General features: G+C 36.1%; 1 protein-coding gene across 6 annotated transcripts in view; it reads right to left on the reverse strand.

The window, feature by feature from the left end:
* LOC106624081 (uncharacterized) overlaps window positions 1-26267 on the reverse strand; it is a 220501-nt gene that overhangs the window by 113591 nt on the left and 80643 nt on the right. For all 6 annotated transcript variants that reach the window (XR_011394799.1, XM_070105490.1, XM_070105487.1 and 3 more), the window contains exon 4: window positions 12073-12483. Coding sequence is in view for 5 of the 6 variants with exons in the window: in XM_070105490.1 (XP_069961591.1) it covers window positions 12073-12156 (84 nt within the window). In the remaining variant the exon portion in view is untranslated. The remainder of the gene's footprint in view (window positions 1-12072; window positions 12484-26267) is intronic.

Consider the following 26267-nt stretch of genomic DNA (forward strand, 5'->3'; position numbering starts at 1 on the left):
TTCTCAATAGAAGGCTTTAAGAATTCATGAAAGTTTAGAGAAAAGGTAAAAGAGAATGAAATAAAACAATTGTATGTTAACGTTACTCCTTCGAATTTCCTTAAAATAGGTATGAGGCTATGTATTAATGGTCCAAGGTTTCTTTTATTGAAAACGATTAATGGAGCTATTAAATTTTCGTGCTCGTACTTTGCTTTCCAGAGTATGTTTACAAGTTACTGTCTCCTACTTCAGTTACGAAAGATTCCATATTATATGGTGCAACTTTATTGAAGATCACTACCATGTCAGCGAAGACTCGTACCCAATTTATCGAAGCAGTGTGTCAAACCACTAAAATGCGGTTTTTTTCTGGGAAACATTCCAATTGTATTTTACACCTGGTTTGGATAATCGAACTTCCCAGAGGTATTGTTGAACCAATTAAAAATGCAAATCGTTTAACTTTTGTGGATTTGCTTTAATCTGAGTTCAAAGTACTAATATCTTTCCTATTCTCTGCTGCTTGGAAATATCCCCAATGGAAACTAGTTAACTAAAACAGCATGTTGAGGCCTCTTTAAAACTCTTTGAAACAGCTGTCTGAGCCTAATTCATTCATTTATTGCCTTTTGCATTTAAGTTAGTTCCTTAAGTTAGGAAATCTTTATCAATTAAAAATAATAACAATTTTGTCGCCGGCTTCCGGAGTTCATAATAATTTTAATAGCTGCCACACAGCATTGCAGCACACTTTGAGGCGTACTGCCTTTGCAGCTGAGAACTCTTCTCTTCTCAAAGCTTCCACAAATTTATTCTAAGCTGCATTTAATTAGTTTGTCGAGTAAATGAATAGAGAATGAAAGAAAATACCATAAATGAGATGCTTCATGATACGGCATTAAAAGGAAAATATAGTATAAATAAAACGTCTGAGGAAGCGAGAGTAAAAGCAAAAGTCTTGTGAATTGAAAGAGCAGAATTTGAAATTGCAGCAGAAAACGCTCATAGCTTCAAAGTCTATTTTGAATACTTCATAATTGTGTTCGCGCAGACCATTGACTTTAACCCAGTCGCTTTGATAGCGGTCCTCTGCGCACAAGTAGCAAGTGGAAAATACGAAAAAAAATATTTATTAACGGTAAAGGCAAGACGACATTGAATGCTCGGAAAGAAATGGTAAGACGGCTTTTCGTGGACTCAGTTGGCAAATTGGGTGTAATAAGCGTTAACGGTAAAAGTTGAAAACACGCTTTTTGTTCAATTGTTGCAAAAGTGTAACAAAAGTATATAAGACGAAAATAGTTTTCTTGGTCATATGGTAGCTTTAGAAATGTACTCGATTTGTTGTTGTTTAATTTTTTACTTTTGAAAGATTTTGATCTCTAAGATTGAGTCCAAAGGGAATCATACCAGCCTCTGTTTTGCTAATAAATGAGTTCTAAATTAGGTTAATTACGAACGATAAAAATTAAAAAAAAAACAAAAAGTATATCAATAATGGTTCTCTTCATCCAAAATGGAAGATTAGAGGATACAGGTGGCAAGTATTCAGAGATAAGAGCATACAATATGTTACTCATACCTAGACTTTTGTAGGCTTTTGAGCCACACTATGCAAAAAATTAATAGGTTTATATTATAAGTTAGTTTTATTGAAGATTTTCGGAGTTTTGGAAAGAATCATCGGCAAACCGAAAGAAAAGCGTGTCAACAACATCTATAGTCAGAACTTTCAAGTCGATGCATAGAACTCGAAAATGTGAAATCTTTTTGTTACGTGGGCAGTATTATGTCTATCAAAGGATCATTGGCCATGCACAAATAAACACCCTTTGCGACGTTCTAAGACAATATCCCGACATAACCACCCGGAGGGCTATCGACTGGAATCAACAAGGCAGTCGATAATAATTATCTAAGGTTCAAAAAAGTTGGAACGAAATCTAGGCTAGCACATAACTATATACTGAAAAGGTAATATTCATATGTTGCTATAGGTCCTGCTAGCTATATGTATATCAATCTAAGATATGTAAATTCGAATTTCACATTAAAACCATTAAACTTTGTCCTATAAAACTCTTTAAAAGTGTCTAAAACAAAAAAAAAAAAATAAAATTATATAAAAAAATTAAATAATTCAACACTTTTATATGTACATACTGAACGCCATTTAATACTGTGTCTGTGGCAACCACATGTGAGCTAAAAACAAACAATAAAGAAGGAAACATCGCTTATAAAAATATAAAACGTTAAATGTTGCGTATGCACAGGTAAACCTCACAAACATACGCACAAACGCCGACAATATGCAAGTGTTTAATTACATCTCACTGTGAATTGGTTTTCTCTGTTTGCCAAATGCAATAACAAAAATAAAAAGAAAAACCACGAAATAAATTATATGTAAAAAAGCCAGCAGCGTTGCTTTGAAAAAATTTAATGAATTTTAATAGCGCAACAAGCATGCCAGCCCTTAACTCATGCGCACTTTTGTTAATTACAGCGTTTACCGTTAACCCGGTAAACATACAACACACGCCATGGGGGTGAATGTTTAAAAGGAAGCTCTCTTAGATGTGGCGACGTAGAATTTGAGGCTTTGCATTTGCAATTTGGTTGTGGCAAATGAATTAAATTAACTTGAAAGAAAAAACAAAAACAAACAAAAATAAACATTAAACAGCAAATAGTGTGGGATCTTTCTTCTTCTCTTTATGTTGGTTTGTGTATACTCATTTGAAATTATGCTCTCTGTAAAACATCAAAGGATATTTTTGTGCATTAAAAGCCATGGCAACTTCAAATATTAGAAGAAAGAAATGTGCCGTTATGCATTTACGAGTTTATGTGGGCTATTATCTTTGAAAAAGCTACACTATATAAAAAGTTAACCAAAGATGCTTTACTCTTTATTATTATATATATTTATTTTTATTTGTATTTTTTGAATTCTTCTTCTATTTGTGTAAAAAGTTTACTCTGCCTTTATGACGAATTATAAAAAAACAAATAATTTCTTACCAAAAATTTTGAAGTGAAACTGATCTGCTTGCTGGTTATTACAGGGCAATGGAAAATACTTCAACAAAGGTTCTGTAGGTAATGGTCGATATCCGGACAAATAAAGTTTGATACAGTGTCAACCGGCTTATTTTAGGTCATTAGAACCAGACTCGACGTTACTAATGAACTTGGACTGAATTGGCAATGCCATCGTGAAAAGGACACCCATGGGCAATTAAACGCACTGTTTTCATTCCCCAGTACAAAATAATACACCAATGGTTCTGTGGTCGACACTTCGGCGAAATCTAAATATTCACCGACGGATCAAAGCGTGAAATAGGAAAAGAAGCCGGCTTCTTCTGTATAACCTATACATAAAATGTGTCTTCAAACAAGATGGCTAAAATTCAGGCCGAATTTGTTGCCATAACAGAAGGTGCCAATTGGCTTCTGCTCTTATCAACATGTCCATAAATCTTCTAATAGACAGCCAAGAAGCAATTAAGGTCATCCTCTAGCCACTGGATATATTCCACGCCTCCTAATGCTTCAACTTAAGAGAGGGTGAGTAAATTTTTTATAAAGTAAATTTTAGTAATAAACCTAAAAATTTAATTTATTTCTGTGGAAATGATAACCCTATTCGATTAAATCTACAAAAGTGGCATCAAAGATATACAAAGGACCTTGAGTATAAGTTATTGTACAAAATATGTCACTTGTGGTAAAGTAATCGTTTGCACCTGAATCAAGTCTCCTGAATGGGGTCTCCGTAAGATGAAAACCAGAAAAGTTAGCACCCGGCCATAATCACGCTTAACTTGGGTATCTAACGATGTTCAACAACAAACCCAGTGTTTTGTGTATACTAAGTCATGGATATTTCATAAAATAAAGATCAATCAACAGACAAAATCGTGGTTAAAGATAAATGGCGTCAGATTTCTCATCGAACTAAACTGTTTGTGGTAAAGTGTAAATAAATCAATTTATCTGTAATATTTGGCTTAAAACCGGAAATGAGATATGCGGCAGTTTTGTTAAGTCTTGGGAAATGGTGCTACATACAAAAATGTAGCGTTCAAAAATGCTACAGAAATTATTCGGATATTTTAAAGATATTACAACTAAAGCATATGTATTTGTGGACCATATGTATGATGTGTATGTGACTATCGTACAGAATATCTTCATGTTATGCAAAGTGAATTCCTTCATTATTTGAAATGTAATGATGACACCTTAAATTAAAGAAATAAACGTTAAAGCAGAGTGATTTAGGAATAAATAATATATATAATATATAATTGATCGGCGATGAAAAATTATGTGTTTTAATATAAGAGGACTGCAGTCTTAGTTTAGTGAGAGATAGTTTCAAACGATGTTTGAGTAACCTCAAGATCTAAGGTTATCGACAACTTTACAGAACTCAAAGCAAACTCTTCAGTTGACCCATAGAATAGAATATAGAAAGAAATATAAATATTCATAAGTGATATTTTACCTTCTTAAGTAACGTTAACGGCTAGAAATAACAAGAAAAACGGTTTCCATTGTATTTAAACCGTTGTCCGGTTACGTAATTAGATTTAGTACTACACACAGTATAGTTGCTATAAGAAATACACCCGTTAAAAGTATAATAGCTTCAGTCAAGTCGAAGTTAGGGTTTTTCTCTTTTTTTTTGCAGCTCCACTATTATATAAGTATTTACTTTGAAAGGAAATACTTTTACTAGAAGACAAACCCTCGACGTAAAGGTAAGCACTCGAAATCCGCCACATAAAAACCAAATATTATAATAACTCAAGCGAGTTTAAACAAAAACTTAACTGGAACACTTGTGAATATATTACCTACAGTAACGTATACATATATGAATTTACATATATCTGATATATATATATATGTATATACATGTATATGTATATGCTTGTATGTATGTGTGTAGCCTTAGCCACAACCCTTTTTCAACCGCGCCGCTCAAGTGCTGCGCTGATCGGCCTTTTTAGGCACTTTAACCACTAAAAGAACAACAACAATCATAATGCGTACAACAACAATAGCAAATTGTCATTGCGGCAACAAAAGGTGGTGCGTGTAAAGTGTTTTTCATGTTAATAAATAATTATGTGTCGATTGGTTGGTAGGCGCGCGGGAAGCTTAGACAAAAGCGGTCGAGAGCAAGCTTAAGCAAAGCAATTGAAGGCGAGTATATGGTATGGAAAAAATAGTGAATAAGTGCCAACAACAAATACAAAAGCCGAACAAGTTACACAAAATTAATAATAAATAAACGCATGAGAACGCAAACACAAGCGGCTGAACTTTGAGTTGTAAGAAAAATGGGCAATAACAACCACAGCTGAAGCAGCTTGCCACTCGCTCCACTCAATCACCGACATTGAATGAAGTTAAGTGGCATTTGAACTTGTCAAGTAGGTGGAAAAACTTGAATGTGACTTGCCGCAGGCGCTCATCAACACACACGCGTGCAAAGATACAAATACACGTCGATAAGTAAATATGCAGCGTGTTTACTCCCGCTCACTGTCTGCTCCTACTAGGCCTCCAGCAACTGGCAGCTTGTCTGCTAGCAGAACAAAGGCAGAAATATGGCAAAACTCTGTGGCCGATTGAGTCTAATTTGTAATTCAATAAATGATGGGCGAATAAAGGGTGGCAAGGCTGTCAAAAAGGCCTGACTCAGTCGCTCAGATTTGCATATGTAAATGTGTATAGATATATGCCCAATAGGCGGTTGGAGGCTGACAAAGAGGGCTGTATGCCACAAGCAGGTGCCTTCTATACCTATATATCTACATATTGCCTTTTGTTGTTGTTCCCGAGCTTAAGCGTTAAATCATGTCGCCATCACACATTTCAATTTCATATTTTGTTATGTATTTTGAAATGTTTTTACGCTTTCTTATTTACTAATATATATATATATTTACATGTTAGGTAATTATATACTTTGTTTATTGTTTACGGTTGAGTTTTGGTGTGACCGCATAACCATCACTAATGCCAATTAATGCATGAGCTTTAATTTCGTACGCGGCTTTCGGCTTAATGTATTTGTAGTGCTTCGGCAATTCTTATGGCTGCGTTATACCGTTATTGTTATTGTTTTTTTTTGTTGCTTTGCTGGTCTTATTTGCATGTTGTTTGCTGGTCTTAATGCTACAGCGTAGGTGTGTTGCTTTGGTTTTTGATGTCACCGCAAAGCTTTGCGCTGCGTTTCGTATGCGGTACCTAGGAACACAGGTAAAGCAAATAAAGTCTGTAACGTTTTATCGAATGGCAGCCTTGCGATCAAGCTAGCGACTTACAATATCAACGGTTGGAAACGAACGAGATCTGTAATTTTGTATGCAGCTAAAATAATAAGTATCTTGGACGTGGACATCAGGCCGCAGCGCCTCCTGAAAGCTTGTCCAAGGCCTAACACGCATACACAAAACGCAGATCCGTAGAGACTACGTATATTTAACAACGAAACAGCTTTTGAATATAAGTAATACGTTGTTGGAGTGTTCCTGCACATTTCAAGAGCATTCAACATCGTTCCTACGGAATCCATTCTGAATAGTATCGAGTCAATAGGCGGTGATCCGGCTATAAAATGTTGGATCAGAAACCTCTTGATCCCTAGAAAGATAACAGCAGAGTGGAACGACACTAGAAAGAGTCTGTAAAAGTTCTCGAAAGGGTGGTCTGTGCTATACGCACTCCTATGAAGATTAATGGTGAATAAACTGTATAGACGACAAATCCCACAAGTTAATGGCATATGTATTTTACCGGCGGCTCTTGAACTAATGCTAACCTGCCACCTATAGACCGTTTCGCAGAAAATCGCACGCCAAAATCAACGAAACGACTGGCTGCAAGAGAATTTACATATTAGACCTTCGGGTATAGCTTGGTGGGTAATAGCGGTATGGCAAACATCGATTACATGATTCGACTTTTCAACTGGAAAAGAAGGTTCTGGAAAATATAGTAAGAGATGGGAAATAGGGCAGTGCCAGGTCGAGGGTAATGAAGGCATCCAAAAATGTGGTCGACATTGGTAAGCCCATTATCTTTACGGCGATATGAACAAGAGCATGACAAGATAGGTTAAAACGCGTTCTAAACTGCAAATGTCATTTGTAAAGCGGTAGATCAAAACTACACAAAGTTCCTACATACTCTTGATAGAAGAACTGTGGGAACATGATTGGATTATTCACTAGTCACAGTCTGGTGGCGGCACACCCCTGCTGCAAGGCCCTAAGGAAACAATGGAGCATCCTTTGTACACTTGTCTCGCATTAGCGAGGCAATGCTTCAAGCGTTTGGCCCCACGCTAGGAGACACTGGAGGAGGTATCGATAGTGGGGTCGCAGAACGTATTCAAATTTGCGTCAAGCGCTGGCATCCTGAAGAATGACTACTTCTCATGAACTGCGTAACGGTATTTCATATGATATCGCTAAGGATCAAAACTGCGTGGATCACTAGCCTACCAGACTAACATAACCTTACCTAATAATAAGTACTTTCCAACCCATATCCAGCGAAGCTGTCGCTCATTGAGAACCAGCCGAATTCGCCGAATTATATCAGCATCGAACCAAACAGATATAAGAAAGAAGCAAAGGCCGGTAGACCAGAGACTAATACCGGAATTTCATGCTGATATCAGTTCTTTAAGAAAGCTGTCCGTGAAGTATAAGAGAGAAAACTTAAGATGTCCCGTAACTCTCACAAATTAATATTTAATACGGTGCTTCCGTAAAGTGTCCTGATATGTGACCTAAAGTTTTTCTTTACCGAAAACTTTACATCTAACCCTTCAACAGCATGGGAACCAATTATTTGATGAAGAATAATATAATTTTGCGCCCTGATTACATGTGTCAATGCCAGGTCAACAACATTATTATATATTATACTTGAATAGCTTCCAATTCAAGTGAGCTCACAAGCCATTCACTTGCCAGAGCACAATTTTCCCTCGATAGAGGAATTTTCATTTCCGAAATCACAATTGGGCCTTACTGAGCACCATCCAATCATTGCCGAACCACAAACCCTCTAGGCAACGACAAAGGCCTGCCATTAAGCGGGCCGGGGGCAAAGCAATCTCATGCGACAACCAACTGTGAACAGGTATTGAAATTGGAATTATGATTTAGTAGCGTATATGTATAAATTCAGCTGAGTAATGAGGTATTTTTCAAGCGCATTGAGCATGTGTGTGTGTCGGTATGTCTGTGAGTATGTTGAAGTCGAGAGCTCGGCGTCGATATCGACACATTAATGAGCTGACACAATAGTACAAATTGCATAAGACGAGCTCCAAGCTAACGAATTACGCAGAGCTTGTAGCCAAATTTATGCCTTACATGCTTACACACATAAACATATATATGGTATTTGTTGTTTTTGTATGAGAGTCTATAAACTAAATAAAAATATTTCATTTTCATAAGTCACAATCAAACAGCATTGAAACGGTTAATACCATTGATTATCAGCGCACCAACACCAACTCACAAATACACACACGCATAGGCAACTGCGTTAGCACGCATGCCGAATCATTGGTTTACAAAACACACTTTGCGGTCATAATTCAAAGATTGTTATAGGAGCTTATTGTTTTTGTATTAGCTTTTTACTTCGCAGCACACATTGCCGGTGAATTGTAGCTGCAGGAGCTGTCAGGGGGCACTGCTTCCACATGGGGTATATGCAATAAATTGGAATTTAATCATAATTTCGGCAGGCAGTTCGCCAATCACACACATGCACATAAGTCAACAAAATCCATACATATCAACAACCCAAAATACATACACACACCCATGTGGCATGTGTCCAATCAACAAGCAGCAGTGGCAGCCAGCTAGCCACTGAGTTGCCACAAATTCGATTTTAGCATTTCGATTTATTTCGAATGCGAATTTTGTGGGCTCATTTCGTTATTGACCGAGCACATGTTTCTATTTTATTTGCGCTGCTATGTCTCGTTCAATACATATACATATGTATTTGTGTTGGTTGTGCGACCAATTTATTTTCGTAAATATTTATTAATTACATGCTTTTTGCTGTCGCTTGTTGTTGTTGTTGATGTGTTTTATTACATATTTTCGCACTTGCTTTCCCACAATTCACACAATTTGATTTGTTGGCTTTAATTGTGATTTTTTTCGGTGTTTTTAATTAGAAGTTACGCAAATTGTTGTGTACCCCGGCTTCCAGGAAATTATCATGTCAATATTTTTAAGCGGCTTTAACAAGTTCAATGGCATTGCATATTCGGTAAGGACGGGCTAACTTCGATCACATTGAAATTTTTTGTTCTTTGAACTCAACTGGAGTATTTAAGTACTATTGGCGAAATGGTATTCATCGATTTTATTTATTTTAATTTATGCTTAAGCAGTAAATGAAAATCTATAAATTTGCTCAAACTAGTAGAAACTATGGTATAAAATAGAGTTTTGCTGCATGAAAAACTTTTGGGTCCAAAAAAGTTTTTAATAATTTTAGTCAAACATATATAATCATGATTTCAATAAAATATTAAGCATGGAACCACCTACTGAATTGTGCTCGATTCTAACTAAATTATATATACAAACAAACAAAATTATATGTATACGCTAACTGTCTTCTATATAGCCCAATCAACAGTTTTCTTCCGAATCACCTTAGAAGTAGAGCTTTCAATAGCATTCCAGTGTCCTTTGAGAAATTAAGGTAATATTTCCGATAAAAAGCAAGCGATATCGCACTTTAGTTAGAAAAAAAGATGCCTCGGACTTAAAGAGTGTCAAAACAGTCGCGAATCTATCGCGCTTGTATAAATAACACCATTATAAAAAATAATTAATTGCTTTAAAGTACATATTTTCCTCACTTTCCAGCTGATCTAAATCTAGTTTTGTAACATATATAAAAAAAAGCTTTTTGAGCACCTTTTATCATGTAAAATTGATTTAGTAAAACGTGTCATCATACCTCACTTTTTATATTCCGCTTTAATCTCTTTCTCTAATATTTAATGTTTTACGAAAATTAAGACTTTATTGTGAAAAAATTGTTATACATTTAATGTTCAAAGTATTGCCCATCAGAAGCTATGATGTTTGCCCATCTTTCTGGCAGTATTCGTTTTATGTAACGGAAATAAATTACAACTTCTGGATCTAGGTTTGATATATTAGCGAAAATCCTTGCTGCCCTTTGTCACTCCAGTAATATCGTTGGCATTTATTTCATATTATCCTTAAAAATACAAAAAACCTGTCTATCAGTTAAAAAAAATTTTACTTCGAAATTTATTTCACCAAACAAAATAGAGATCCCGCTAACGAATGGATACACAAAACAATAATTTTTAGAATTTTTCACAATCACATGACATAACAATATTATATTAGTTAGGTTAGGTCGTAGCGTTAAACCTCGCGCCGAAGGTAGTGTTGGATCACATTTAGGCAGCTGTGAACGCAGGTGCTCTGTGATACACAAAAGCTCTCAGATGTGGACCTTCAGATCCCGATTCCGGGTTGCTGTAGGTGTGAGAAAGTACCAATATAATTCTACCTCCCCCTCCTCCATAGAGCTTGGACAAAAAGCGTCTGACAAAATATATAGCCGCACCGCACAGCCTATTGGACAGTGCCCAGTAACTACACTTTCGATTTCGGCTATAGAACCTCACACAATTCGGGTTGTTGACCAACGCTTGCCGTGCCAGTGCAAGATCCATAGGTTCAGCTTCAGAGCGTGACAATATTAGTCCAGATATGTTTCAAAAAATTTAACTTCACTACAACGACAAAGGCAGCTTTTAAAACTGGTAAAAAAAATTTAGCTGCCCTTTATAAGAAGCTGAGCTCTGATGAAGCTCCTGGTTTATTATTACTTATAGGGTTATTTTTTGGCAAAAGGCTAATGATTCAGGGGAGAGAGAAATCAACGGTGGAAAGGGTGAGGTGCGCAAGTTTCATTGAAGGTGTCGCACGAATCGTCAGCGAATTGTAATTAAAGATAGTGCAAGGATATCCTTAGTATTTAATACCGGTTATTGCGGATATTCTGGTTGTAGCGTGCGAAAATATTCCCCAAAACATTTTGAAGAATGCTGGCGTATATTCACTGCATTTTAATAAAAATACTTTAAAACATGGATTCCTAGACTCTCTACTTGGCAGATTGATTTTTCAACGACAAATGGCAGCAAAATCTTTTCTACCTGCTTTTGTCTGTCATAGACTACCTGACATAATCAGAATTCCCATATTTGGAGGGAAAACAGCTATTTATAATATATGAAATCATTTCATAACTTGCTTCTTGGATCTTTAGAGATCTTAAATAGAGGTCATAATAATATGGATAACAGAACTTGAAAAATTAAACAGAAAACTATGTACAGGATCCGCTATCTGTTCCAGTGAATAAACTTTTAAATCGAAGACTTTTACATAGGAAATATTTATTCAATTTGGCTCATTTATCCGGATTTCAATAACTTTTTTCAGCATCTCGGTGGACATGACGCCACCTAAATTAATCCAAAAATAATGATAGGAGGTTCCGATCTGGAAACTTAAAAAAAATGTTAATGTCCCTCACTTACTTTTGTCTTTAGACGTTATAGACATTTCTTTCGCAGAAATTTTTGTTTTAGTCAGAATTGTGATAGTGCAACGCTTGTTGTAACATGTAATCATCAGGACCTTTGTCGAAGCTGTTCAAATTACATTAATTAAGTAGTTTTAAAGTTGTTTAATGGCTATATAATGACACAGTGTATGGTGCACCCTGTGTGTATCAAAGGAAGAAAATATTAAAAAACAACAACAACCAAAAAAAGTTTAGAAGAAATCTAAATTAATAAAATCTTTAATAAATCATTGTTTTTTGGAATTTTTTTTCGTTTAAGCCTGTTCTCTTGTATAAAGCACGGTCTATAAATACCCTTTCGCTTATTGTAAAACTTATTCTAATTTTTTATAATAACTGTTTAGACAGCTATTTCAATAATTTTTAGAGTTCACTCACCTTGATTTCGTGTAAGAAATCCGTTTCGTCCAGCAGATTGATGCGCACGGACATAATCCGCGAGGGGCGGCAGAGGCAATTCATCTTGCTGCTTTTCGCTGAACTGCTGTTAAATTATACACACTTACACATGCACACCGTTCGATTGCTGTTACTCTCGCATTAGATACTAATAAACATACTCACTTACTGATCATTCGCTTTTACAAACGGATTTTTAACACATACTCGATCCGTTTAATTCTTCGCGCTTTATAAATTATAGCACTCATTAATGGTAAATTATGATTTCTATATATGTACGTATGTATTTTTTATACACTTTTTGATTATGGTTTCACTTAATTCTCACAACTATTTTAATTAAACTCACATTAATCATGCTTTTTTTAAAGCTTTCTTCGACTGTATCTGAAAATAAACGAAAAAGAGATAATACAATTAGAATGAGTTAAAATTTTTGTGTGATTTAAATACATTTATAACAAAAATGTATTGCATATAAATATGGATATAGCTGGGGTACAGATTTCGAGAACCGAATTTTTTGTTCTGATTAGCGCATCTATGGGCTTTGCTATATTTTGTAAAGTGGAGTAGAAATCGAAGCGATCCTGAACCGAGAATTTCGGAAATTAGAGACAATTCTCAGATTCGAATCAGGACGGCGGAAGTACAATCCGGGCATTCACTATCAAACAAAACTGCGGTATTGATATTTCTATTATTACAATTTTCTAAAATATTCACGTTAAATTTTGTTCCATCCAAAAATTCGTAGCTAAAACCCTCAATGACTGTATAAAACACAGATCGGGAATCTAAAAATTTTGGTAGCGGATCAACTTAGAGTCATTACATTGGATAATTTATGATGACTTAAACCTGTTTCCGTACAAAGTTCAAATAACCGGCCGGTTAAATCCTCTAGATTTGACTATTTGCCTCGAATTTTGTCAAAAAATTATTGAAATCGCTAAAGAAGACAATAACTTGATAAATTGAAAGTATTTGCTGCTTTTTAGCGGGTACATATGTAGAGCCAGTTTATAACAGGATTTTCAAGATCACGTGGAAAATCGGCCAACGATATAGAAACGAGATCGAGCTGCTATTGCGAATTTCAACCAAAAGACGTAGTCAGTTGTCTTAGCAGTTAAGTAGCACAATAAATCTGTTTGTATACATACAAGTGTATATAATAAGACTATAAAGTGGCATTCAACTAAGCAATGTGAAACTCAAGGCTTGACCAATCCTACAAATAAATTGTAGCGCAAAGCGCGCGGAAATTGGAACAATGTCAGATCGGTATATGTATGTATGTACTGTATGAATATACCAAAGTAAGTATTGTAAAAAATTTACAAGAATTTTCTCACCCTACCTAGAAAAATTCTACACTTGTTTTATAAGTATTCATATAAATATGTACATAGATGTCTATAAAAGTCTAAATGATTATAATGCAGGCTAAGGTGTTATTCACAATGCTTGTTCAAATACATTTTTTGAGCTTTCTGTATTTTTTATAATAAATGGTGTTTTTTGGAACTGGTTTTAAATGAAGCAATACTTTTTTGAGTCTTTTTGACAGCTGTTGCTTGGCTTGTACTCAGTGCGGTTTGCTTTTTCATAATGAACAGACTTGCTCCGGAACAAAGCTTGCAAATCGTGAAAATTTAATACCAAAACAATGGTTCATTTCAAGCGACGCATCGTCCAATATTCGATCGACATAATCGCCCAGCACAGTCGGTAATTTGATCAACCATGGATCGATTTGGCACCACGTTTACTCTAATGGATAATGTGCATCCTCAGAGATGCCATAAACTGCGCATCGAAGACGCCATTGCTGCTGTAGAGCAGAGTATTGAAGAAGATCCGAATGAGTCAAGTCGTCATCGCGCGCTACAATTGGAGCTGTGCCCTTAATAGAAGATTATGCGGGAGGATCTTGGTTCCGGCTTCAACAAAATTTAACTCGTGACCACCGAGCCCGATTTCCACATGAAAATTTTGTGCAGCGATCACTTTATATCTATTACAATTAATGGGGAATGCTATAAAGCCACTTTTAATTAGTATTTCGTGCCTGAATTGGAGGATGTTTATGTGGACAATCCTCGGTTCCAACAAGACGGCGCCATGTGCCATATAGCCATGGCACCTCTGGCGTGGTTTCCAAGATCATGCGATTTAACACCGCTTGACTCTTTTTTGTGGAGATACGATTAACGTTTTCGGAGAAAATTCGACGCGTTATTGGTGATGTACGGCCCCAATTGTTGCTTACTTACTTAATTGCAAGTCCTTATATTTAAAATAAAGCCACATTTTTGGCCATTACATCAATTTATATACGCTTTTTTCTCGAAAACCACATGTCTAAAAAAATAAATTTTATAAACCGCTAATAAAGGCATTTAGGCGCTTTAAATCGTTAAATTTTATTTTTTTTCCATGTATTTTTGTTTTTAATTACTGACAACTTCGCTTGCGAATGCAAATCTATGTTATTCGAGCGAAGAATTGTAAATAATACAGCCTAGAACAAACAAGCGCTTACTGTGCGCCTACTTTGGCTAGGCGCATAATTATTATTTATTTTCTTCGTTTGCTCGAGATTAATTCAGTGTTTATTTAGTGGCGCTGGCGGCGCGTGAGATAAATTCGCAAACAATTGTTCGCTCGAGAATTCTACAGCGCGCCAGCAAGTTGGACTTAGGTACACAGTTGAGCACTTATAAGTGCATGCAGGCATAGTACTTATAAGCATGCTTAGTGTGGCATGTACGAAAATATTTGCTACAACTTGACTATAAGTATACATATGTATATGTATGTGTGTGTATGAGTGTAAATAAAAAATATTTCTTGTTGCAAGCAGTATGGTAAGTGTGGCAGTTACAGCGCGCCAACTGGTGCATGCCACACTCAACAATTTGCGCGCACTCGCCACCTGCAACATGAGCGGGACGACTTCTACTCGAGTACATTTACTATTGATGCCAAGAGAGTGGGGGAAGGGTGCACAATGCGTGCGATTTTCGTGGATTAAGCGACTGCCAGAACTTTGGCGAATGAAAGCTGAAGCAAGCAAGCAACGGATAAGTGTAGAATTTACATTGCAACAACAATAAAAATACTTGTACTTCTATTATTTATTACCACCTCTTGCTTATTGTTGTTGTTGTTCGTGCTAGTAACAGCAAAAACTGCAAGAAATAGTTCGTAAAGTTAATTAACCACTTAAAAAATCAGGCCAAATCGCAAACGTGGCATTTCGCTAACGAATTCTAAGTGCACAAGCACTCGACTCGCCCTTTCGCTTGCGCAAGTGAAAATATTCATAGCCGCGGCAGTGGATATCCGCAGCGAATTTTCTTGCCTGCATACATACATACAGGTCTGCGCTCGTAAATAAGTCAACCTAGAGGTGGAGCACCCGTGCGCCCAGTCACTTGAGCGCTTGTTGTAGGTGGCCTCTTACTGTTATTGGTGGAGCTGTAATTCACCAGTAAATTTGAATGACCAAACGACCCACTTTTCCAAAACAAGCGTCCGTTTCCAATCCGGCTTCTAACGGTGAAATTAGAGTAGCCTGCGTCCATAATTGCGCTTTTTGCAGCGAAATTGCAGTTCTTATTTCGAATTTTGACTATGTTGCAAGCATTGTGCGCCAGCTGCTTCATATTTTTTTTTTTCGGCAATGTGGCACACAAAGAAATCGAATTCGAAACATTGTTGGTAAGAGGAAAATGTTGCAAAGGAATTGTAACACTTGATGTGAGGACTCTTTGGAATTTTAATTACAACCTCAGGGGCCATACAGGGTCATATAATCGGGAAGAATCACTCGAAGTGCAAAACAACTGTAGCCAGCTAAGAAAGCAAAACACCAAAAAAAAACTAAGTCCTGACTTTGGTTTTATTCAAAGAAGAATAAGACTACCAGATCTGACAATTAAGTTATATATATATTGTTCAAAATCTTTAGTTTTGGAAATTGAAGAAATTATGACATATTGATAATCTCTTCTAGAAGGAGGCAACTCTAGAAGGAAATGTGAATCATATTGGTATCACATTTTAGAATTTATTTTTTGCTGTGTATTAATATCATCATCCCCAATAACAGTGTGTCCTGTCATCTTATAAGTACTATATGCTAATAATTTCACTATTATATAGTAGTTCAGATATAGAGCCATGTTTTGAGGGACAAAGCTTAGAATAATTAATCTTCAGCGAACTTTTATCGGAAGAAGCGACGACGAAAGAGAAAAGGCAGCAAACTGTTTGTGCACGTAAACGACTTTAAAAAATAAAAAAATAGCATGTTAGATCCTAATTGCATTAAGTACAATGTGTAACAACCGAAGTTGAGGTTTCCGATAAAGACCAACAAAAGTCTCCCTCTATGAACACAGCCTAATGTGTCTAATAGAAACAGTTTGCTCATGAGCATCAAACCATCTGTGGCTAGATTGCATTCTTTGGTATGAATACAGTAATCTCTCTAAGTTAAAATTGATATGAAATCTAATTATACTATATGTGCATTCAATAACTGTATATCTACATATATTTATATGGCTCCAGAAACACCCAGGAAAATTGACTTTAGAGGTTTTGAAAGAAGGATGCTGAGAAACTGGTATCTGAAATATTCGCAATGTGTTTTTCTAATTTAGTCCTACTAAAATATTCGAATAGATTACGGTTGGCTTCAAATTTATGTATATACTATAAATAGAGAATTTGGGAAACCTGAGGTATCTTTACGGAAATTTTGAATAAGTAAACTAAATTTGTCAAAGAAATTCAAATTGAATATGGGCAAAAAATGCTTAAAGCAGTAAAAAAAGTTTAAAAAAATGGGCAAGCTATTCATCGACTTATATCAATGAGAATGAAAGAAGCACGGAACAAAAGCGCAATATAGACAAGCAGACATAATAAATACTCATGTATATAGAACAAATGTTTACACTTTTACCTCCTTGCCACAAATCACATGCCTTCAAGTGACATTTTTTTTTTAGTGAAGAATTGGAGTACTAGTGTAACAATTTCTACACCGTAGTTGCCTTACTTTTAATAAAAATAATGCTGCAAAATAAAATCAACTTCATTAGGTCGTCTATGCAACTCGATGATACTCCATGGCGAGTGTGTGAAAGCTTACCGCCAATTCAAATGAAAGCAACAAAAAACCTCATTAGTTGCAATAGCAAAAATTGCGCCTGTAATAGAAAGCATTGAATGGCAGCAAGCTTTCGCAGCGTCAAATTTAGATACGTAGAAGAATTTATACTATGTGTGTGACTATATATATGATGCAGAAACTGTTTTAATGATGTAACTCTATAGCCTAGTGACTTATATCCGAAATAATAAGCAGCGCAGAAGAAGTTTGAAGTCGTACTGATGAAATATGCAGTCATAATTTGAGCTTAATAGAGTGGAAAGCGGAAGACATGATTATTTGCTTGAATCATATATATGGATATAAAGCAAATATCAGTCAACAAATAGTTTTATTGAGAGTTTGATGTACGAAGAAATAATTTGATTTTAAACTAGTTTAAGTTAACTAGTTCTTAAACTGGTTTAAAAGTAACTAATGTGCGAACTACTTCTTCTTCCACTTACATAGCTTAGAATTATAACGTCATTATGCTAGAGAGACTTATATCTTTCTAGCGGTGTAGACCTTAGACGTTGCTGTGTAAAAACAGTGGTATCACCTTAAAATCACACCCCTTCATTAAAACTAAAACATCTTGCCCTTTTTGTCCTTTTAAGATAATAATAAAAAATTATATATTATCGAAGATTTCCGATTTTTGTTTCGGTTCAAAATGGAAATTATTTGCGAATTACTTATGCTTTCATGATTGGCTCTAGTATTTGCCACAACAAAAGTTCAAGAACTATTGTATATTAAAGCAATCTAAGAGAACAGTGAGCCAAATGTTGCCTCTTAACAAATGTGATAATAATTAAGCGAATGAGCGGATCGTGTTGGCATCTTGGCTGAATGCCATTTTTCACATAGCACCCGTCAAAATAGTGTATAGGTTCATGGATGGGTGGAAATTTATGGGCGTTTTCCAAACAGAATTAACTGCCAGATAGCAGTTGAAGTATTGTTCCGAGTGCAGTCTTTTTAAGGGAGCGTCAATACTAGCTTTGAGATCGCTCAATGAACGCTCAAAGCTGGTTAAGGATTGCCTGACCTCACTATAGATAGCATGAAGCTACCTTATTATCGGAACCATCTGAGTGCCTGGACTTTGCGCGAGCTTAGTGGTCACTGGTCAACAGCTCGCTCATGTCTGTTCGCAAGATCTTTAGGGCCTAGTGCGGAATACAGAAGATCGACTAAACTACTTGCTCACAGTAAGGTTCATCTGGTTGCAATCGTAGAAGTTCTTACTGATCAATGCATAATATGAGTGCATGCGGTTTAGTTGGACGCTAACTATTACAGTTGTATAGAGGAAAGTGAAGATGACTGAAGTTAAACATTTCGGCAGTCATGTCCACAGCGAAGCTGACGAAAAACCCGGAATTGATATCAGTCGCTTCAACAAATTTGTTGCAGACTCAAAGGGTTTTCTTGATAATTGAGAGTATTTGCGATCAATACTTATAAGTATTTCAGTATCACAAAAGACCGGCTTTCTCAGCAGTCCAAGTTTGACTCGTTTTTTTTGGGCGACCTTTTAACCTAACCTAAACCATAATATACGGTGCAATCTTACCGGAACTGACTCAAATTTTATCTGATTGTATTTACCACACACACTAGAAACCCTTGGAATTATGGCTGGTTAAATGCGCTGTGTAGTTGCAACTGTCGTTTCACCTGTCAGCACTTTGCTTTTATTTATTTGAGCATGTCATTCACACGTGTGTTTCCACGACAACTTATACACAAATCAGTTTTAATTCTTTTGCTATTTTTCTATAGACTGGTTAGTTCTTTTTCCGCTGCTTTTACGTTGACAGATCTAATAACAGTTGTGGTCTTATATTCAAGCACATACGTTGAAGCATGTCAATCATACATACCTAGATACAATCAGACTGACTGACAGGGTGAAAGAGAGGTAGGAGACTGATAGGAAACTATCCTAGCAGGATATAAAAAATATATTGTACGAGTATATATTTTTTAATTCACTACTCAAAAAACAAAAAAAAGTATATATAATAATGAATGCAGACTTCAATTAAATGGCATTAAATCATAAATACGAGCTTAAATTGCAAAGAAACCCAACAAATGTAGGGTAAGATTCAGACTAATATGAAAGCAGCTTTAATATAATAAAGTTATATGGAGCACATACTCTCTATGGGTCGGCACAGAAATGCCGCTGAGCTAAGCAAGAAAGCGACATTGATGTATTTGCGATAAAACTGTGCCAAATGACCAATGAGTCAAAATATGACTGCTAGCCGACGGCAGAATCATTCACAAAATTCGAAGATTCGGAGAAATTGAAGTAAGCAAAAAGCAACAACAATAATGTATTACTTTTTATGTATGCTCCTTGCTAGCAATTTAGTAAAGGTTTCCATTAGACCTAACTGGCATTTTGTGCCACTTTTTCACTGGTACATCCGAGACGAGCGCTCAGCTGCAACCATTTCTTCCACGATAATAGCAACCGTTAACTAGAAAATATCTGAAATATGTGTGCGCTTGCAAAAATCATTCATAAATTGCAAAAAATTGTGGAGGAAATGCGGCAAATGGCAAAAGAGTGGCATGTTTATGGCGTGGAAAAAAGGCAACAACGCCTAGATGTAGGCTAGCATTTTTTGGGCTTCTTGCTAGCAGCTGACATGTGTGCGCGAGAGGATGGGTGGGTGTGGGCTGTGCAAGCGCGCTTATGTCTGTGTGTGCTTTGAAATTAGGTGTGATATATCACAGATATGAATGAACTCGGCGCTCGGTGGAAGAAAGCATTATTTTTTGCTCTCAACCAAATGAAAATGTGTAAATAAAGTTTCCTTTCGGCAGGCATATGTGTGATTCTTGAATTTCATAAGCTCGAGATGCTTATTATGACTAAAAATTCAGTGAGCAGCCGCAGCAGTGACGGTTAAGACCTGACGACGCGTCCCAGTGGGGCAAAGGCACACATATAAAGATATATGGGAAAAGCTATTGTTGAATGGCCCAGCTGTGCCCTTAAATGCATGAATAAAAATGTAGCTAGCATTTTCGCCAATTATTTTCCTATATTTTACAGCTCATAAGCGCTATGCACACCAATACATTATTCTTCCGACATTTTTTCTCTGCGTTTTCTGTTTCTTCGCGCGCGCAAAACAAAACTCTGCCATATTTCAACAACCTCACAACTCCTTATCATTATTTTTTGCGCTACCAGCTGCAGGCATTGCTTCGTGCGTATACCAGGCGGAGCAGCAGGGACGAAGCCGCAACGACGCGTAAGGAGCGTGAGCTCGTCAGCGGTTTTAAAGGAGCGCGCAGACAATATCTCTCCATTTCTATGTGTGTAACTGTACAGCATAGCGGCAACCCGCAATTGTAAGGTACTTGTAATACTCCTTCTTTTACCCATCTCCGCGCTTTGCGTTACGCTAGCTGGTTTAGATGTGGCGCGACGTAGCTGAGTTCGCTGCTTCCTAGAATGTACCGCAGGCTTTAATGGCTGACATGTTTTGGTCGTTGTCACAGTTTTTTGTTTTTACTTTGCTTTTAGTAGTATTTTTCCAGTAATATTGCCGCTCAGCTCGTTTTACGCTGAAAGTATCGCAACTGTCGTTGTTTTGTTGATGCTGTCACTGTCACCGCTGCGCGTCACATTGTTGCCGCTACTCGTCGGTTGGCTTTTCGTCTTGATAAAGGCGTTGACAGCCCTGATGACTTTGCAGATAATAATGATGACACAATGTTTCAATGTTGATTATGATAAAAATGTTGTTATTCTCTGCTTCACGTTTTTGCAAATGTACGTTGAACGTTGCTCTGTTGCACATAAAATATGGCTGATTACGATAATATGTACAAGGTTCATAAAACCCTGAAGCAAGTGGGAACTGTTACATTTTTATTAATCCATAATTTAGACAGTTTATTTCCAAACATAAATTATGTGAAAATAGCAATTCGAAAAAAGTCTGTATGGCTGTTGAAGTATGAAAGTTTTATTTATTTGTTTATGCGTTATGGATAATTCAAAACACTACACTATCTACTGAGTTCTTCTTTAAGAGATCTTATAGCTTAATGTGTTTATTCTTCGAAGCTCTCAGGAGTAGATCTCTCACTTCCATTTGGATGACATTTTGTGGTAAGTTTAGTCACTCGATTCAATGAAAGCTTGTTGGGCATATTACGAGTATTTATTTGCTCCTTATAACTGTTTCGTCGGTTCACTTCAACAGTTGGAACGTACAGAAAGAGAAAGCCAGGAGAAAACATAATATTTTAATTACCTTTTCATTTCGAACAGTGTTCCCTTTCTCTAAATAGTTATATTTTATTTCAACTCTAAAGGGTTTGAAAATAATAAAAAAATATATTTCTATTATCGTGTTGCATACATTTAAGCCATTCACAAGGTATCCGCATGTTGCTCTTTTAATTTATAAAATTTTTGTCAGAGAAGTTGCAGAGAAAAACAGCAAACAGACAAATATCGAATAGAATGAATGTCAATTAAGTTCAAAATTCAGAATCGCGTCTCATAATCCTAATTATAAAGACTCACAACAGTTTCCACATTTTGTGTTTCCCCTTTTTACTATCTTATAAGCATTTATAAATAAATTACCTTTTAATTTTTTATTACTAAATAATAAGTATTTTATCCAACTACATTGAAACTCTCAAGATAGTTTCCAACATCATACGAAGGGTAAAAAAATATCTTACGGAATATATTTATTAAAAAAACAGAAACAAAAACCTGTTGATTTGATAAGTCACCTGATAATTAGGTAGAAGTTCCTAAGAGGCATTTTGTAGCTAGCGTAATATCAAATAAGACGACCCAGAGCTTTTTAATAAAGCTACTAATTGGGTAATGTAAAGAATGTATCGATTTTGCCGATGAATGCATATGACGTGAAATATCTATATCGAACAAAGAAAGGACCGTAGTATAACTTACACTGTACAAAAGACAATCTAATATTAATTATTTTTTAATTTTTGGCTGAGTTTACTTTTGACTTCGGAAGAGACTATCCTCGAGAGTGTTCTAGATGATATATTAATTTAATCTAGCTCGCTTTCCATTTTGTAGGTTGAGGAGCATCATAGCTGAGATATCGGTTGTTATACCTTGAACAGAGTATATTAAGTTTGCCTTTTTTATTTACCGAGATATCTTCACGAATATTACAGAAATTATTGCCTAAGATAGCACTATAATCTCGAATAAATTGTTCACATCGGACCACTATGACATATAGCTGACATTCAAACTGACAAATCATCACCTTTTATGCTGTAAAAAATGCACCTGTGAAGGATATTATAGCTTCGGTGCAGCCGTTAATTTTTTTAAAATTTGAAGTGGAATTAGTATTATTAGATGCAGATTCCAGAAACTAGTACGATCATTTAGGAAGTGTGGGATCAAAACTAAATCTAGCAGATATTTAAACTCAAGGGGAGGCACAACAACGTAGTTGCTCACAAGTAAATTCGGATCCACGAACATATTTCCGACATAAGATATGAATTGGGAAGTAGCTTCCAGGTCACTTCATTGGTTGGGTCACATTAAAATATATATATCTACTAAAGTTGTAAAAGAACAATATTTAACTGATCAAATTTGACTCGGACTGGCGCATTAGAACTGCGCGCAAAGCGAATTGTTAATAATTTTTAAACTTTTTGGTGCAACTGGTTTTTTATGCTAATATAATAGTCTGGCGAACTCCATAACGAGTTTGCTTGATACTTAGAGTTATCAATGGAATCCTACGGAATAATTGAAAATGTTGCAGAACTGTTTTGAGGCGTCTACTTTATTACAAGTATTTGAGTGCCACAAAGCATTCAATAAAGGTCGTAAAGTCATCGAAAACTTGTCTCATATGAGTCGTCTAACCAACACCGAAAAAGTTAAGGAAACAGTGCTTAGAAGTTGTCGTGTTGTTATCAAAGAGATAGCAGAGGATCTCAATGTCTCTTATGAATTGACCCAGCACATTTTGGTTAATGTTTTGGGTATAAAGCGGCCTCGACTACGGATAGCAAAAGAGATGCCTGCCAACTTCGCTGAGGACCCTATATTCATCAAACGCATCATTGCGTAAGTTGATGAATTTGACGTCGAAACTGTCCAGCAGTCTTTCAAGTAGCGTTTCATAAATGAGTAGAAAAAAATGAGAAAAAACCGGAATTCGCTAAATACCCTTAAGACCATCTCAGCTACGGACCCGAGATTTATGTATAATAAGTGTATGGAAAATTGGATTAAGCTTTGGAATGCTTGTTTTGGCTCAGGAGTATTTTGAAGGCCATATTTATAATTTTAAATAAAATACGTGAACAAGTGGTTTTTTTTGTCAGTCCCGTTCAGATGATGCATTTTACTTGTATATATATTTTTATATGTGTTTATATTTGGAATTGTCTACGAGAGTTTGACCAAACCCACAGAAACCCCAAAACAATGTCCGTCTAAACGTAATAAATAGTGAAGCATTTTAAACCCAAAACACTTAATGTGTGTGACAAGCATAAAAAGGCAAATAAAGTTGGCAAAGCCGCACATAAAGCTAGGTTGAACATATAATATGTATATTAGATTTTTAGGTACATACATATATAGTAGGATATTTATCTTATTAATATACAAATTTAGTTACGAGTCATCAACTAGTTTAAATAGAATTTACAATAGAATCAGAGAGGCAAGGCAAATTTACTACGGTAGAAATATGAAGAAAATAACTGTAAACATAAACAAGTAGCAAACAACAACAGTATAATTATGCATATGCCTAAAGAGCAAGAGAAGAACATTTAGCTATATGAGGCTGCAAATCTTCGAGCTGCAGTGGCAACATAAACGTAACTGATGCCAGACGGCCAAAAGATAGAAAGGGAGAAAGAAGGCATAAATACTGAAGGCTAAAAGCGGAAACGGCACTTCAATAGCGGTAAAAGTCGGGCGACGGGACGTGGCAATGGCGGTAAGGACACGGTCTGGTAAAGCAGGCGATAAGCAAATGAAGACACCGACCAACACACACATATGTATATACACAAAACATATGTTGTTTATTCTCAGTTGCGCGCACCCCTCCATGTCTGAGCGAAACGGCCAGGCGTTGCAGACAACTTGAGCACAAGTGCCCGCATATGCAAAGGAAAAAGGATATCACGCCAGCAATGAGCATGTGTTGGTTAGAATGACTTTATTTACACCTCAGCGATGCGATAGCGATACCGGGTTTTCCAATAGGGATGATATGATTGCCATTTTTATTATGTCATGATCTGTAATTTTTTTTTTCATGATATTCAGTAGTGCTTGCAATTCTATTATGGAAAGATATACGCAAGAACAACGTTTACAAACTATTCAGTTTTATTACCAAAATAATCTTTCTCCAATTGCAACTTTTCGTGCGCTTTTGCCATTTTATGGTCCTAATAGTCGTCCACCTGTGCTCGCTATTCGTCGAATTGTTGAAAATTTCGAGGGACATTTTCTTTACATAATGTTCAAGTGATAATAAGACAAAGAACCACTCGTAGTAATGAAAATATTGCTGCCGTTCAGGCAAGTGTTGCTGAATACCGCAATTTGTCGAATCTAGCGGATTTTAATTGTATCGATTGTACTTCACAATAAATAAAACAGATTTTATTTTCCTTAACAATTAGTATATTTTTGTTTTTTTGAAAAACAATCATGTCACTTAAAAGGGGAAACCCTTTATATGTTTATGTGCATGTGTCATTACGCTTTAAGGACAGGTATGTAATTCAAACCTGTTTGTAATTCAAATACTGACAGGCGAAAACAAACACATACACATCAACAAAGGTTTAAGGATAGCATTACTCACAAACGTTTGAGCTCCGTTGAGTAATATACGTCTGACGGGTCTCTTATGTCTGCTTTCCAGCTTTCACATATGTTTTCCACATCTTCTGCTTCTTCGTATTCGCCTTATTTGCTTCTCGTCAAAGCTCTCTGTCGGCATTTGGCGATAAGCGCAAGCAAATAAAATTCAGAGACTCGCCGCACACACACATGTATTCACACATATGCATCGTCTATCAGGAGTGCAAAAAATGCGCTGAGAATGCGTAAATAATGTCGCGGAAAGATTAAAAATGTGCGAAAGCGTAAAAGCGCCCACAGCCGAGTGCAGAAAGCCGTTAGTGACGGTGCAACGGAAATGACGACGTGTCAACAAACTTCTCATATTTCATATTTGCCTTTTTATTTCAGCAACATTCCCTCCCACTTCGGAAAGGACTCGGATATACTTGCGCTTGCATGTTTTTGTTGTATGTTTTGTTGCTTGTTGCCTTCTTTATTGTGGTTTGTTTACGTTGCTTTTTTAGTTTATTTAATGCTGATTGCCGTTTTTGTTGTTGTTATTAGCGCAGATTGCTTTAGCACAGTTGCTTCGGTGGGCGAAAGTAAACCGCATAGCTGTCGAGCGCCTCAATATATGCTAAGCTATTTCGTTTAGGTAAGTTTGTGTGTAAGAATGCAGAAAAAAATGACGCCTTTGCCGTTGACAGATGACAACAGTTAATGCGATAAAGTCGCACAGTCAAAAAAAGGTGGCAAATAAGAAAATTCTCTTGTCTACAACAAATGCAAAATGGCTTATGACTGGCTTTAATTTTCAGTTACTTAAAAAGTATCTGTGCTTATACACAACTTAAAGTTGAAGAATGTAAGGTAACCGCGTTTTTCTACTGGTATTTGGTTTATGTGAAGGGTCATAAAAAAAATTATGCTAAACCCTAAAAAAATAACAAAGGGAAGGTGTTTGGTCCAGAAAATACCAAATAAGTCTATATTAGAAAATAGTAACGGAACTTTTGAAAAAATTACATATAAGAACAGGAAAATAAAAGCTATTCTATAGAGAGCTCATAGACGAACACACCTAATATGATAGTCAAAAAAAGACTTTTTTGGGTATTAAATATA

Source organism: Bactrocera oleae, chromosome 2 (assembly GCF_042242935.1).
Source record: "Bactrocera oleae isolate idBacOlea1 chromosome 2, idBacOlea1, whole genome shotgun sequence".
Taxonomy (NCBI): Eukaryota; Metazoa; Arthropoda; class Insecta; order Diptera; family Tephritidae; genus Bactrocera; species Bactrocera oleae.